The 16,357-nt window shown below is 41.7% G+C and overlaps 1 protein-coding gene across 2 annotated transcripts in view; it reads right to left on the reverse strand.

Moving 5' to 3' along the window:
* HMGA2 (high mobility group AT-hook 2) overlaps positions 1-16,357 on the reverse strand; it is a 212,277-nt gene that overhangs the window by 139,848 nt on the left and 56,072 nt on the right. For both annotated transcript variants that reach the window (XM_085653423.1, XM_085653425.1), the window contains exon 4: positions 14,265-14,312. In XM_085653423.1, the coding sequence (XP_085509549.1) occupies positions 14,265-14,312 (48 nt within the window). The remainder of the gene's footprint in view (positions 1-14,264; positions 14,313-16,357) is intronic.

Below are 16,357 nucleotides of genomic sequence, written 5' to 3' on the forward strand. Positions count from 1 at the left end.
CAAGCTTTTCATTTGTTTTCTAGTGCTGCTCATACCAATGAAGGGTGCCAGAGCACTTTACATCAGACAAACATTATACCAACACAATGACTCTTTCGTGGGTATTCCAGTCTAGCAAAATGTTATTTGTAGCACATCTCCCCTGACAACAGCTGAAGTGGGTTCATAGGTAGTTATGAAACTGAAGTGATTTGCAGTGTTCACAAGCATTTTGCCTGGTGTACTACAAGAAACAGAGGACACATTTGAAAATAGCAACTGGGGGCTCAAGCCAGCAGGATATTTGAAACTGAAAATATCCCGCAATGTCACCTTAGCACTAACACAGGCAGGCACGCACAGGCTTTAACCCACCGAGCTATCTCACCCATACTATTTTTTTGTCTAAATCTAGATGCTTATATGGCATGAGGGTTAAGACTGATTGAACAGATTTGTGTGTTGTGTCGCCGTGGTTACGCGCTTGTAATGTACAAAGGTCAATTCAAATGAGATCATCAGTATCCTAATGAGCATTATTAAAACTTCAAAAAGCCTTTCTATTTTGGCCACAGGATATTGGAAATTTTGAGCATGACAAAGACAAAAGGGCGCCAGATATCATTGTCCACTGAAGTGCAGGTACTCTTACTGCTTATTTAAAGCACTGCTTGTGCAGGTACCCCGCCATTTATTGTGTAAATCACACAGAGGCTGGTGGCACTTACTTGGGCGGTGGTCCAGAGTCTGGAGGAGTGTGACGGCGGCGCTCCAAGAATTGCTTGACACACCGTCTCTCAAGGCAGTGGCTGCAGGCTCGATTAGGCCGCTACTGCGCGCTGTGGCAATTCAGGTTTGTCTGCCCTCCAGGCTGCAAAGGTGCAACCAAGGCTGGCTGCAGGCAGGTTCAGGCCGTGAGTCACAGCGGGCCGTGGCAATTTGAGTTTGCCGGCCCGCCTCTAGTGATAGAGACTTGTGCTGGTGGCCGCTCACGTGAGGCGAGCGCATGATGCGTCACTGCTGCCGTGCTGTGCTACATTTCAGCGCGAGGGCTGGCCAAACATTATGCCCAGGGCCGTCATTGGTAGCGCTTTCACGCGCTATAAGATTGACGGCCCTGGGACAGGAACCACAAACAGGGCACGTACGTCGCTTAACAAGCAGGTGTTCTTGATGTCGACACGGGGGCCGCGCGGCAGTCTTTATAATTTATTTGGGGACATGGATACTACTGTAGTGACTGACAGTAGTGTCAGCGAGTGTCCAAATAAATAAAGGCCACCGCCACGGGCCACCAGTGCCGCGCGGCCGCTGCCCCAAAAATAGTGCCGCCTGGGGCGGACTCACCTCCACCCCTCCCCCCTAGCTATGCCACTGGGTAGAGTTAGTAACATTTTTGCGACTTTCAGGTACTGGCCCTAAAAAAGAGTTCTGGTAGCAAAGTTGTTCTTCCCCTTATAAAGGTTATGGTACAAAGCACATATTGCATTGCAGTTGTTCTTAGGCATGTCAGGTCATCCGCAAAGGCAGCCCCCTATTTTCCATTAGAGATGACCACTAAAATCAGTTCAGCGAAGTCCATTTCCGGCGTACAGCACAACAGTCTGCCTTCAGTCCCTTTTCTATTTTAGGTTTGATGGCCTGAAAAGCGCCTCCAACAAGCACTGTTCATGCCTTCCTTACTGTCCAGGTCTCCAGACTCTTGTAATCCTTGTATTCACTGTAGGGGTAGTTGTAGCTGCCCCAACCCCCAAGGCAAAAATGGCTATTCTGTGATAGAGCAATCAGAGGGGAAAAAGGCAGGGAGAATGACATCAAGACCCAGAAGTCACATGAAAATAAAAAACGGAAGTGAGGTATCTTTGTGTGAACCACTTAGTACCCAGCAAAGAAGAGGGACACTGGTCTGCACCAATGGTAAGCAGCAGGAGGTAGCACAATCCTTTATTTAATACAATAGGTATTCCAGACAGCGCATGCATGCTGCCTGGGCGCCACCAAAAAAGTGGACATGGTGCAAGTATGGCAATAGGCCCACACTAAACACTAGACATGACAAACATTGGCATAGACAATAGGTCTCACCTTTGGGACCTTATAAGTGTTTAGCTGCAACAGTTGATGTTGTTGCACCCAAAAGCGAGACCTAATGGCTATGCCAATGCTTGTTTAAAGTTGAGATTGAGTTTATTCAAATACAATTCCACAATCCACAGGGCATTCGCATCGCCGTAGACAAGCACATTAAGGATTCTCTATTTCTTTTCCCAAAATATGGCAGACACGTACACAATTTGCATGCTTTCTTCAGAAAATAATGCTTGTATAAGAGGATACGGCCAAACATACACGCCACAGCTGAAGGATGAGATGGAAGAAACAATGGATGTCACACGCTGTAGGAGCTCAGCACACAACTGCATGCAGTAAGAGCATGAACAGCAATCAGCGCGTGAAGAGAATATACTGCTAGTGAGCGTTTAAACTGATTACAAGCTCGCGCAGTAACTGCCAATACTATCCAAAGCTGCAGCAGTAAAATAAAACAAATTATTAGGGTGTTTGAATTTTGTGAAAATGCTCAAATCTGACCACTTTAATGTGTGTTTAAAAGGTGACCACGAAACAGAATTGCAACTTTAATTAAGAACGATGTCTGGTATGGCTTGTTCTCTCCTGGCACCCATGGTTTGTGTACTTGTAACACTTGCAAATGCCAAGCCATTAATCAAGCCGGATGGCTCTGTCTGGCTTCGAACCCGGTGGCGCCTGTTGTCTGTTGTCTCACGAAACTCTTCCGTGGAGTAAGGGAGGGGGGGAGGAGCGGGTGAGAGAGGGGGAGGAAAGCCGGCCATGCGAGGAATGCTAGAAAGCAGGATAGCAGCTGTGCGTGTGCACGACATCGCGAACGCAAGCTGGTGGCCTAAAAAAAGCCACTAGGTTAGCACTTCCATAAACCCGCTTACTAAAACTCTTACCAGAGCAGCGCTATAAGCGCTGGCTCATGCGAGACCTAAAAAAGCAGTAGATCAGGACCTAATTTGCGAAAATCAGTAAATGTTTTGCACCACAAATGTTTAAGCTCACTCTTAATTTCAGCTGTGTGTTGGTGAACAATTATCAATAAGGAGCTACATCTGTGTCTAGAGATACAATCTTACTACATAGATTAACAAACTCGTAACATTAAAATACATGTTGGTATGTTGCGTGCCAGGGAGCAGAGTATGGGTTATTGAAGAATACGAATTTGTAAACAGTAAAAGTAGGCCAGGAGGAACAACAGTAGTGGTAAATTCTTGGCATACAGAAAGTTTAGTTCCTGGGAATTAAGAAATGGATGGATCATTCTGGTATTATAAAGTAGAAAAGTTGGAAATCCTGAAAGTAAGTAGAATGTCAGAAAAGTTATAGGGAAAAGTAAATGGAAAGGTAAATCCACGAGTTACACAGTAGCATTTCATTCATCCGATTGCATTCAATTCTAAATATCCATGGCCAATAACACAGTCTGGTTCAGTAATGTGCCACAGAAATCTAAAAGTGGCAAAGAGGAGCCGTGGATCTGTACTTTCGAAAAGTCAAACTGGCTTGAAACATGACAGGTGTTGCGGAATACGTACAGACCAGGTCAACTGCATATTCAGAGTAGGAGGATAAAACAACTTCAGTGCCTTCATCCATCCTTTCTGAAACCAATGTAAGACACTTTAGCTTTGCATAGATTATTGCCGGGCTCAAAGATCGAATTTATCACTGTTCCCACCCCAAGATAGGGGGTCAGTCCATCTTTCAAGTTACATTCTATGACTTGTTGTTCTGCTTGTCCTATTATAAATATCAGGACAAGTCATCTCCGAATGAAAAACAAATACCTGGGATCGATGAGATTGTCACGCATTGAAAACTGGAAACCTAGAAGCTGTTTTCAGAGAAAGCAGTTTTTATCATAGGATGTTTAAATTACTGCTTTTTAAATAAATATTTCAAACTACTTACTTGAATCTTTTTAAAGGGAATAGTGCATCACCAGATAAAAATGGCCAAAAACAGAACCACTGGAGGCACAGCGTAGGAGAGGCAGTCAGGTGAGAAAAACACTCAAAGGCTGGAGAGTAGCAGCAAAAAGTGACACATTCTACAGAGAGCATGAAACTGGAGATTGTACAAAGGTGCAGTCAAAGTGAGCATTTTTGAAAGTATTAAAGAGGAGTGATGCTTGCATTTTTGCCAAGGCTGAGGATATGTGTGTCTTGTTGACCAAAGGTCAGTAGTGGTGCCCCACAAAAGCGGTCCATCCATATTTCACCCACCACACAAGCACAAAAAAGGCAGACGTCAAGCAGTGATGAAAAAAAGACACAAAAACAATGTGACTTTAAATGACTCATTTATAAAGACTACCCCATCTTCCCCATGACAGCTAACAGTCACTGTGAGAAGGGGAATGGTAGTGTTTTCCCGAGAAATACTGCTCTAGCTGGATAACAGACCCAGTTCTGCAAATACATTCACAAGTTCATTGCCTTTGGCTCCTTACCAAAGCCGTATAGATCCTCAGATGTGGAATGCCACCAGTCAAGGGTTTCCGGCTACTAACCAGGACTGTATCGTGATTGTGACAAAGTCAGTTTTACAGCACTCTGAACTTTTTTTTCCCAGCAAGCCCTATGCATTGTTCATCAAGTAACTCGCTCAGATAGTCATGGTGAAACTACAGTATTCAAGATTCAAATTTCCACCCACTTCTTACCTGACCAGCAGATCTCTGTATAAAGGTGAATGGCCTAGCAGTGTACGTGTGGGTGTGGGTTGTGCATGTAAATATGTTTTGAGTCAGGTCAGGCAAGTGCTGCGGATCCCTTTGAATCCTTGTTTGCATTCAGTCCTACGCTGGCGGCTTACATTTTCAAAGCACGGTTGAGAAATGTTTTAGCTTATCTTTTTTCAACTTTAGTTTGTCAACCTTAAATGGAAGATTCTTTCCAAAGTGTTCACCATTGAGAAATCTGTTCTTCGCCTGCTCTCGGAACATAGTTGGAAGTATCAACTATAAATTAGTAGAATCACTAGTAATAGAAATACCAGTTGCAGTAATAGCAAACTACGAAGAGTATATGTCAAATTAAAAAAGTCTAATTTATTTCATTTTCAAAATTTGCAACAAACAGATTGAGCAATGCTACCAATATATCACATCGGTGGCGCTAGTGCCAGTTAGGTCTGAATCTCTACATGTATGGCATTTTTTGTTTTTGTACTCTACTTTGTTGCCAATCGACGAATCTGCATAAAAAACTTTCTAAAAAAAGAAAAAGAAATGTTCACTCACTTTGGCTCTTTCATGGAAATTTTTGTACTTGTCCGTCAAGCAGGGGCCAAGCAAAAAGGGGGGACCCAAAACATTGATTTCCCAGGTTAATTCGTATAGGATACTTTGCGCTCCCATACAGCAAAACAAAAGCTTAATAGAGTTACACCAAATTTGGGAAAAAGTTAGAATTTTACTGATGTAAATCTGTTCAGTAGTTTTCCAGAAATTTGTATTTGAAGATGTGCTTGGGGTGGTCATGAAAGGGTTAATCTCCTAGAAAAGTTAGTCATATCTGGACTGTTGGGTCCTGTGGGAGACCCGCATGATGGAAAATTTGAAAAATGATTGGAATTCCACTGTCTGAGGGAAGCTTATCTCCTGTTGGACAATGGGGTTCTGCAATACACGCAACCATACTGCAGGAGCTTGCAGTCCGATAGGCCAGCCTAAACATTTTAGAAAAATAGAGCAATGGCTGTTACATGAATCAAGGACTCAGTGACCATGGCCTGAAAAACTAACAAAAAATGCATGCAAGGGAGAAAGCTAGGGACACACTGGTCCCAAGCACTTTTGGGGCAACCTAGATCACCCCCCACCAGTGACAATTTTATTTTATTTTTTTTAACTATTTTTCAGGCTGCAGGTACTATGTTACTCTTGCAGGACCCTGCTTGCCCTCCCGTGAGGTTCCACGGTGCTCCTGCAAGAGCCACTGTACAAGCATCTGCCTCATGGTACCATGGCACTGTGCAAGCTTGTTGGGGAAACCTCCGGAATGCTGCATTGTCATGGGCTGGACGTTTTAGTGGCGGGTACTACAGCTGTACCAGAGAAAGAAGTTTAAATTAAAAACAATAAAAAGAAGAAGAGGAGAATGTGGGGGCTGGTCGCACACAAAGGACAGGTGTTGTAGCCAACCCTGAACTGTATAAGACTTGCATAGTAGGGGCTGGTGGCATGTGAGGGGTTGGCTGCTTGTTCAATTTTGAATATGATTAAAAAGCTGGCCAAGGGCCAGGCCCTGCAGCAAAGTCTGTGAAGGGTTGGCTTTTGATCCGCTAAGAATATATATTTTTTTAAAACTACCAGAAATCTACCGAAAAAAACAAGGTTAAAGTGACAATTAACTTATTTAAAAAAACAGAAATAAGAAACCCCAAACCACTGAACTACACCAGTTATAGCTTAGTCAGCTAACTTTAACCTGTGCCCTCATCAAGCACTGCTTATGACCTCATATTTGACATCACTCATGACATGTTAAATGAGATCATTGTTGATGTGCATGATGTAATGGCAAGAGATAGGTAGTTGATTAAACTAGAACGGCTCATGTCTCATTCCAACACACAACTATAACCACGAGCACTGAAATGATAAGATGTTGTCGCCACAGTCTTTTCCACATAATTATAGATTTGCCACATAATCCACCATCTGCTGCGTAATATTCGGATTTTAGTAAAAAAAACGTATTCCATCTCAAATGGATCAAAAGTTACTAAAGCAGAGCAATTCGTTTTGCTGTGCAGTAGAAGGCTCTTTGCAATAGGTGGCTGGTCCCCTCTCTGTTGCTTATAGCTGTATTTGAATGTTAAACTGGTACTAATGAGGTGAAACCTTTGCCCAGACAATTTCAACCTGTGTACAAAGGACTACTTAAGGAAGTAATACTGTCACAAAATGTGCTGCTTTACGCCGAAAGCTGCGGCATAACTATAGTTATGGTCCTGGTGCGCCTTCCATTGAGACGTCCTATGTTAATTTGCTAATAATTTTGTCACTGTTTACGGTGTCTATATGTAATGTGGCAATGACTGGGTTCATCCAGCCAAGTTTCAGCTTGTCATATTTTTTGCAAAAACCTCCAAGGGGTGAATCTTAGGTGGGGGGGCAAATAAAAGTATTTTCCATCCTTACTCACGCAGAAAACCTTGCTCTTTTGCTGCTGAACGGAAAGCATCAAACCGCTTTAAAAGTAAGTTTTCAGTCAGGATAGGTTTTTTTGTGGTTTAGTATAATACAGTTCAGTCGATATTCGTTACGAAAAGTAGTGGGAAGAGCTTTGAACTGTCCATACATATGTCGTTTTAATATGTGTATTGTTGGCTTGGTCCGCACACATATCGTATTTATGGGTATGTCGTTGGCTTGGTCTGAGGATTCGGACAGGATCCGTGACCTGAGCCATCTTTGCCTGGCAGCACTGAAAATGTTTTTAGCACTTGCCTTTACAAGATGGCAGGCACTGAAACCTGCATTCTGAAAATGATTTTCAGGGAAGTACAGTGGGGCGGAAGAAGCATTTCCTGACTCCAGTGAGGATTTGCTCCAGGGTACCTGTTGCAAGGTATGTACACACAGTCGTGATAACCAGCTTGTGATTTTTTGTTTTTTAATTATCATTTTAGTGATCCTGGAAAAAATGGATGACAAAGGAAATTCGCATTCTAACTATGCATGGTCAAATACAGTGTGGAGTGAGCACTGTGGCTATGTCTCTGGTTTAGGGCCATCAGAGGTTAGGCACTATTCACAGAGCCCACTGTGCACAGCCTAGACCATTGACAGTGGGCCTGTTGGCACAATGCTGGTGCAGGCCCAGTGCCTGAAGTCTACTGCGCATGGCCAAATGTCATGCACAGTGAGCCTGGTGGCATAGGCCTGGTGCAGATCCTGGCTGCAGTCAAGGTCTTTCGCTCTGGGCCTGCTCATTGTTCTCAGAAGGCTAGTAGAAAAGACTTACATGCATGGCTGAGCCACAGAGCAGGTCCTTTCCCTAGGTATGGCTCCAAGTAGTATTTGACAGTGGACCTGGAGGCACTGGGGCTGGCGCAGGGGCCTTGAGCCACAGCCTGCTGCACATAAAACTGTCTGCAATGCTTTTCATGGAATGAGAGTGGATGCAGGCGCTTTTGATCATGCACATTTGGGTGGAGTTTCAGGGTCTTGGCTATTTTCAGGCTCTGCATGCAGCCTCAGTGTGGACATGCTCAATGCGCACAGTCTTCAGCCATACACTGCACGGTTTGAGTGTAGGTCCTGCCCATTGGACAGGTCGTGCACCTAACCCGATGTGGCCCCATGCCCTATTCCTACTGATCGAAAATGGGTTGTTCCATATTCATTGCTTACCCCCATAAGTAGTCCGGCAGATGGATGAAAGATAGAGTTGGCATGGTTAGTCGATTTAATAAAGCAACAATGCGGTCTAGTTTAAGAACCATTCCACTTTCAGGGAAGAGCCAGGTCATTTTTAAATTACTATGCCTAAAGATGATGTTTTTTAGATCACCGCTTTCTTTTCGTGGTATGGAGTGCCACTGTTTGGGCAAACTATAGTGATGTCATTGAATAGGTCAGCGAGGGATATTTGTCACCACGGATGTCATTTGTGAAATCACGTGTGGGGTGATCAGCACTGGAATGGAGGCACAACGTTATCCACAACTGTTGACTTTAGTGTGTTCTGGACTAGAACTAATAAACATAATGCCAGTCTGTGTTTTTGAGTGAAACATACGTGTGTGTGTATGGGTGTAACAAAATCTGCTATGAAATCTGGTTTTCACGTTCCATATATTGAAGTGGAAAAAACCCTTCAAACTTAACTTCAGGCCATTTTGACAAGTGCATTATTATATAGAATATGTACCTGGCTTCCTTTCGCGTGCACCGGTTTGTATATTTGAAAGAAGTCTTGCTTTGAGCATTTCATTTTAAAGTGGTATGTGTTTTATGTACTAAATTAAAAGACAAGAAAGACTTAGCAATTGAAGCTTTAAGTACCAAAGAGTTCATACTAAGTGCGGTGTAACTTGGGAGGGTATTTCAGGTGCTCTTTAATATATATATATATATATATATATATATATATATATATATATATATATATATATATATATATATATATATATATATATATATTATTTATTTATTTTTTGACAACACACGTTTCACTAAGGATGCTGTAAAATAAAATTTTCTTCATCAGAGGAGTTAAAAGTCCAGAGGTTATGAGTTTGTGCAGGAACTGTTGAGAGCACGTCTAATAGCAGGAGCTTCAAAGTATATGGAGAAACTTCTAACTACTGCGGAGGAGATTTATTCAGAGTGTGTGTAATAATTTTGTCAAATTTCTCATGACGCGTAGTTCTGGTAGCTACTCTACTTTAAAAATACTGGGTAGGTTTAAAAAAATGTTCTCTTCCTTTCTGGTTTCGATCTTAATCATGGGGGGCTGTGATTTCTTGACAATTTTGCCCTACTCTGTGCGATTTGGGGAGCCCATAAACCCGTGGAACCAAAAGAGACCCCCAGGTAAGAGAGGTAGTGGTGGTCAGTAAAGTGTTTGCACCCACTGTCACAGGTGAAAATCGTGCGTGTTTGGTCCGACATTGTAAAGGATTTAGCAAGGTTAGTCGACAGGTCAAGGAATACATTGATGTTTTTCAGTTTGTAAGTAATTTTATTCCCTCTATTTTGACTGCAATGCAGAAGATTTAATCTTTGAGAAGAATTTGGGAGAGTTCAGCATAAGGCAGATGTGAGTGTCATTTGTAAACTGAAGAATTAAAATGCCAGCATCTCTAAGGGGTCCAACATAGAGATTATAGAGGATGGGTTTTAAGATCAAACCCTGATGGGCACTGTGAATCATACACAACTGTACTTGAATTCCTCCTCTGTTCCACATAGCCTTTGCCTAAAACAGTGCCAACCCTGTGTCCAGGCCAGGTGTCCAGGATCTACCTGAAGCTCAACTCTAAAGAGATAGAGTTCCTGTTGTATGCCATAAATAACAGGCAGCTAGTCCAAACCTGCCTCATTGGCATAGACCTAGACAGATTTAAACCCCCAACTTTCACACACCACCTAGTCACTTGGATTCACCACAGACACCAAATTCACCCCCAGGAACACATTGCCATGTAAATAGAGACTGCTTTGTTACAGCTCTCTGTACTAAAGAAAGTGAAGCCATCATCCCTGAAAGACACTTCATAACTGCTGCTCAAGCCCTCATGTTCTTGTATCAGGATGGTAGCAATGCCCTGCTCATGACCTCCCCGACTTCACTCTGCCCCTCACATCCTATCCCCTTTAAGGGGATCCAACACCCCATTTTGAAAGAACTTCCTGGGTCCCCTTTCTGGCCTGCACCAGCTGCATCATTTGAAAAACGAACGCAACCACTACCCCTGCAAATCTTGCTGACAAGTTAACAATCTATGGTAGTTCTCAGCACACCCAGAACCAATACAGCATCAGAATGGACTCACAGAAGTGCAACAAAAGAAAAAGAACAAGGCAACAGGCCTTCTCCGTCTATGCACAGATAATCTAGAACAACATCCCTGTATGCATTATGATTTCCTCAAACCAACTCCAATTTAGTAAAGAGAGAAAAAGTCATCTCTTAAAAAAATAAAAACAGTATGTCACAAAGCATCCCTAAACTGTACAGATATCAAAGGTATGGGGTCATGTATCTGGGCTGTTGTAGCAGCTTAGGGTCCCAATAAACATGTCAAGACAGGGGGGTTACACTTGATTTGTTACAAATATGATTTGAGCTCCAGTAAGTGGATTGCATGAAAACATTTCTGTCTGGTCTGGTTCAGGGCTGGTAGGCTTACCATAACTTTAAAAACAATTACCTCCAGTCACTTAGAAAGCACCTTTTACATCTACGTTTGCGTAAGTGGCCAAAGAGTATCTGACATTAACCACAGAAGGAACCACACTGTTTACCTACTCAAGAACCAATTATTGAAGAGCAAGTTCAGCCACAACTAGGTCCTACCACACCTCTGTAAGAAACTGGGGCACTATAAAAAGGAAAGTAAAAGAGGGTAAAAGTCTTTCAGATAGTCCACCAAAATCTGCTATAAACAGTGGGGATGCTCATTCCGACTAAAAGAACTCGTACTAGCACCCTGCTTCTGTGAGAGGAACCTGCCCCTATGCGATCGGAAAGAAACAAACAACTGTGTGCTTTAACAAAGGGTAAGCCAAAGACACAGCACGGGGTGTTTCAAGCACAAAGTTCAGTAGAATCACTACACTCTCCAGTCTGATTATTAGCAAGAGTTTCATCGTGATTTTAATCCTTAAAACATGCCTGACATTGTGTAAAATAAAAAATAAAAAGAATTAATGAATTCTGCCATCGTTTGGTCAAGCAGAAACTTGATTTCCTGTTAAACACTGGCCTGTCGCTGTTTAATGTTAGACATAACGTGAAACCAGAAGGGAATTAAGTTGTTGATAAAACATTTCAATTTACTGAAATCTAGTCAAATAGGTAAGACAATCCTAACTATAGTAGGTGGAGGGACACTATAATTTGCAGTAGATTTCTGGTGCTGTACATAGAGACACACTAGTGTACTTTTTGAAGGCAAAAACTCTGGTCTGTGGTTCTGTAATTTTATAGTGAAATATGGAAACTACTGTTATTTTTACATTTCTTATTCATTCTCACTCATTCAACCACAGATTACAAACCCTTGAAACCCTTGAAAAAGCCTTGGCCTGCTGGCCTTTGGGCGAAACACGTGTCGTCTGTAGTTTAAAAAATACTAATAAATACAGCACACAATGCTTTAAAAAAGTTCAGTGGATTTTGGAATTACTATCCTGAATAGCTTTATTGATCAATTAAGGCACAGACCTCTCTCTAACCTCAATCACTTAAGTTTTGTTGTTTACTAAACAAAAAAACAAAAAAAGTTTTTCCCCAGTACCTGGCAAGATAGTCACATACATCCTCTCACTTAGAAGTCAGAGAAAGAAATGAAATTTGACCTTTATTTTTGAATACACAGCACATGTGGCAAGATAAGAACAAGATTTAAAGGTGTGTTTACTGAAATCCAGTACTGGTGAAAGAATACAGTCCATAGATTTTGGACAAGGGAATGGATGAACTTGAGCTGGACAGCCTGAAACAAATAGAGCCAACAAATGGAAAGCAAGCAAATGTGAGCTACAAACCACAAAGCTAAAAGGTAGGCAATGGGCGAAATGCATTCCCAGGGAAGCTTTCAGAATGTCCCCAAGATGTTGTCAGCAAACCAGACAGATTTGCTGTCTGGTAGGCTTTGGCCTGTAAATTTCCTGGTTAATGTGCACATTATGGTCTACTAAATACGTTTTAGAGTTCTGGTGATTAATGCAAGCCAATCAGCATTAAGAATTTGTTATGGCCTGGGTCACTGGAACTATGCTGCAGGGGAGGGCCAAATTATGCAGCAAGTTAGACTAAATTATGTGGCAAGAAATGGCAAATTATGCTGCTTAATGCGGCATGTTTTGCGATAGCATTACATTCGTTTTTTTTGTCATTTCAACACTTGTTAACACTCCCTGGACATAGGACGCACCACAGTATTACTAATTTCACATCCATATATAGCAATAATCACCAGAAAGGTGAACAGTCAATCTTTCTAAAGGGTCTTCCACTGTGTGGCAACACAATTTACTGTGTTTTAGAACTTTTGGACTGTTTGAGCGAAAAACTATTTTTTTTGTTAAATTCTGCAAGTTATGGAGCAGATGATGGATTTTATGGCAAATGCAGCAAATACATAACAATGTGAAAAAAAAGTGGCCACACAATCGCATAATTCCAGTAGCCCTGTTTACAGCTTATTATGTTACCAGAGATCCACGATAACTATACCAGATAATAAAAACCAGCTGAGGTTATGAGTCCCCTACATATAGCTCTATTCCACTATCCACCATGTGAGCAACTGAGCATCAAGGCAGCTGGGTGAGAATTGGAGACAATGCCAAAAAAAACTGCCAACTTAATCTTGTGCTAAACACTTGGGGCCTGATAACTAGGCCTGGGCGGTAAATTTCGTTCCGCTCGCGGAATTTACGATATTTTGACATTTTTGCATTCCGCGGAAAGCGCGAAAATGTCAAAACTTTCGCAATCTGACGCGAAATGGAAGTATTTTTCTGGTTCGCGCTTTAAAAATGCATTCTCGCGGTCGCGACTTACCGGGTCCCTGCGTTCGCCGACGAGTTTTCCTAACGGTTCGCGTGTGCCACGAGATGTTGGATTGTTGGTGGCCGATTGCGCTATCCCGCGAGAGTTTGCAATCGCGAACACGTTATTCGACCCGGAACAGGAAATAAGCATCGCAAGCAAGATGCCCGCGCCCATTAGCGACCGCATGGGCAAGTTGGATATATATTTCCCCGCGAGCACGCAAAAACACATCACAAACGGGCGGGAAAAGCAATCTCCGCATCTTCGTGAAAGTTCCCCTTGCTTGCGGAGATTTTGAGCAATTTCGCGATTATTTTCAAAAGTCAATTTCGCAAATTCCGCCCACCCCTACTGATAACAAGTGAAGGCTATATTTATCGCCCTGATAAATAATGATACAACAGGGTACGTTATTTATTGGGTGCAGTAAATAATACCTATTAAAAGTTAATGGGCTATAACATGCAGATTTTGGTGTTCAACGCACCAAAATCCGAATGATACAGTAAAGACTGTTTTCCCCTGTTAAATTTCGGCAGGATTGAACTGCTGAAATTCAACGAAGAATTTGTTATTTAACGCATCCAATAAATATCGGATGTGTTCAATACGTTCGAGCTCGCAATTCTGACCCATGTGTAAACAGGGGTTAACGCATATGCTGGAATATTACGAGCAACTTGTAATCAGGCCGTTGGTGTGATGGGCAGTACACTGCCCTACCAGGAACAATGCACCACACTAAGAAATATATGAAAAATAAAAATGCTCTGTATGTGCTCTATTTGCTTAAGCATCCACTGCAATTTTACTGCACTTAATGCACAGCAGCTGTAAACAGTATTACGGATCTATATATTTTATAAGTAGAAAATAACTTTTTAATCCATGAACTACAAATGTACATTCAGGAACCAGTTCATTAAAGTAATCTATCAGAGCTCAAAAAGGACTTACCCATTTTCTTGGCCGCCCTCTAGGCCGTTTCTCTCCAGTTGCTTCTTTCTAGAATATCATATAAAAAAGTGAAAAGAACATACTTTTAGTAGCCATTACATAGCTTCTTTCAGCATATGTTACATTACTACTTCTTGGCATACGCTAGAGTTCAGGGTAATCACGTGTCAGTGGTGTTGTCGTGTAAAACAGCCATCCTCTGGCATCAACAGCAGTTTGTGGATGCTCATCGCCTTTGAGAGGGGTCTGTCTTTGACTGGTTTGCTTCGATGTATGGTTGAACTAGGTTTAAATGATATGTTCTCAGCTTTTTGCGAGGACTCTGGGCAAAAAAATAAGTAGGTTTCCTCGGGTGGAATCCATGCACACACAGGGGGACTTAAGTGTGTAAACAATTAATAAACAACTACAAGTGTGTGTGTGTGTGTGTGTGTGTGTGTGTGGTCTGCGTAGGACCACATGTATGGTATATTCTGTGGAGCACATTGCATTTGAGAACATGAAATTGAAAACACAATTGCATGGGCATACAGAAAGGCAGTTCATCAGAAAACAAAAAAATATAGAACATAAATCACTTTCCTGCAACTGAGTATGTATACCCCGTATTAAAGTTTACCTTTGTACTACGTACGCAATAACATTTTCATAAAAAATTTAACCTTTAAGAACAAGCAACATAATAGGTCTCGCATTTACAAGTTTTTGAGCTATTGGCATTGTGAATGACAATGCCTTTAATTTATGTGTTGTTTTTAAAACAGATAAATAAAAGGCATTATTATTTACAATGCCAATCGGTTAAACTCTCTCAAAAAGTAGACCTATTGCATTGAAAAATGCGTTTGGTGCCTATGCTATAAAGATTTTTTTAAAGCGTCAGGATTGTGTGTGTCCTGCCTGCAGGTATTTTAGAAAAAAGTGCTCAGAGTCTGTTATTAAAGACTTCTGAGTAACAACACACGTAACGGGGGTGTACTCATTGGGGCATACAACAGAAGACAAGGCAGTACTAAGGAGGGACTACTAAGCCTATTGACCAATGAAAAGCTACAGTTTACAGTGGACAATGACGCAGGCCAATGAAAAAGATCGGCTTCAAGTCCATAGCTGAATACAACATGCCTCCCAGGGCAGCGAATGCGCTGCCCAGGCTCAACCTAAAAAGCATTAGTTGAGGGAAAATCAGATGGAGAGTGAATACAAAAAACACTGAGTATTTCTTTGGCATTGTGTTCATTAGAAATAGTTATTGACACATACAGAAAAAAATAACTTGCGTCCTTCTAAAGCCCTGTTGTTTACAATCGTTATCACAATTGTTTTACAAAGCAGGAAAGCGAGAAGTAAAAAACACAACAGCAGCAAGTTAGACAAGAGTATAGTATGACGTCATTGGTGGGGTTTATGTAGCCTTTTAGTTTCTTGAAATATCTAACAAATACAAGCACTGGCGGATAAACGAGAGGGAGTAATTGAGTTTTTATTCCACTTAGAACCTAAATGAGAGGATTTCAAGAACATCCCACCCATTCCAAATTCACAAATAATGGTATTTGCTGAATCATCTTCTGCTAACGGGATGGATCAAAATAGAAGAAATCTGCGGTATTATGCTCTTTACACCATGCAGAGACTCAGAACTACACTGAATTAAGGTCAATGCATGTATGCAATCATATGGCACGAGGCTAGTATTGTAAAAGGTTAGCTATGATGATTACATGATCCATGATCCTTTACTGAGAGGATTGAAGGGGCTACTGTAGTCAATAAAGAGGATTTCTAAAGTGCCAAGATGTATGTTTTCTACAGAAGTCAATAAACAACAATATAATATATGTGATAAAGTGCGCCCTCTGTGCATTCTAAGGATATTGAAGGTCACCGAGGAGTTCCATGATCTTATAGAGGAATGAGTCCGAAAGGCCAAATTATTTTATAGGGTCATGAAACTGAGGGACTTGCAATACCTTTTTGATGTACGGCAGAGGATATTTTATTTATTATAATACGTGGGCATAACATCCTCCTTTTGACAAACCACCTCAACCCTTGGTTCTTCGCCTTTTCACATTCATTGCAGACAAGAA

The sequence above is a fragment of the Triturus cristatus genome, chromosome 4_1 (genome assembly GCF_964204655.1).
Source record: "Triturus cristatus chromosome 4_1, aTriCri1.1, whole genome shotgun sequence".
Taxonomy (NCBI): Eukaryota; Metazoa; Chordata; class Amphibia; order Caudata; family Salamandridae; genus Triturus; species Triturus cristatus.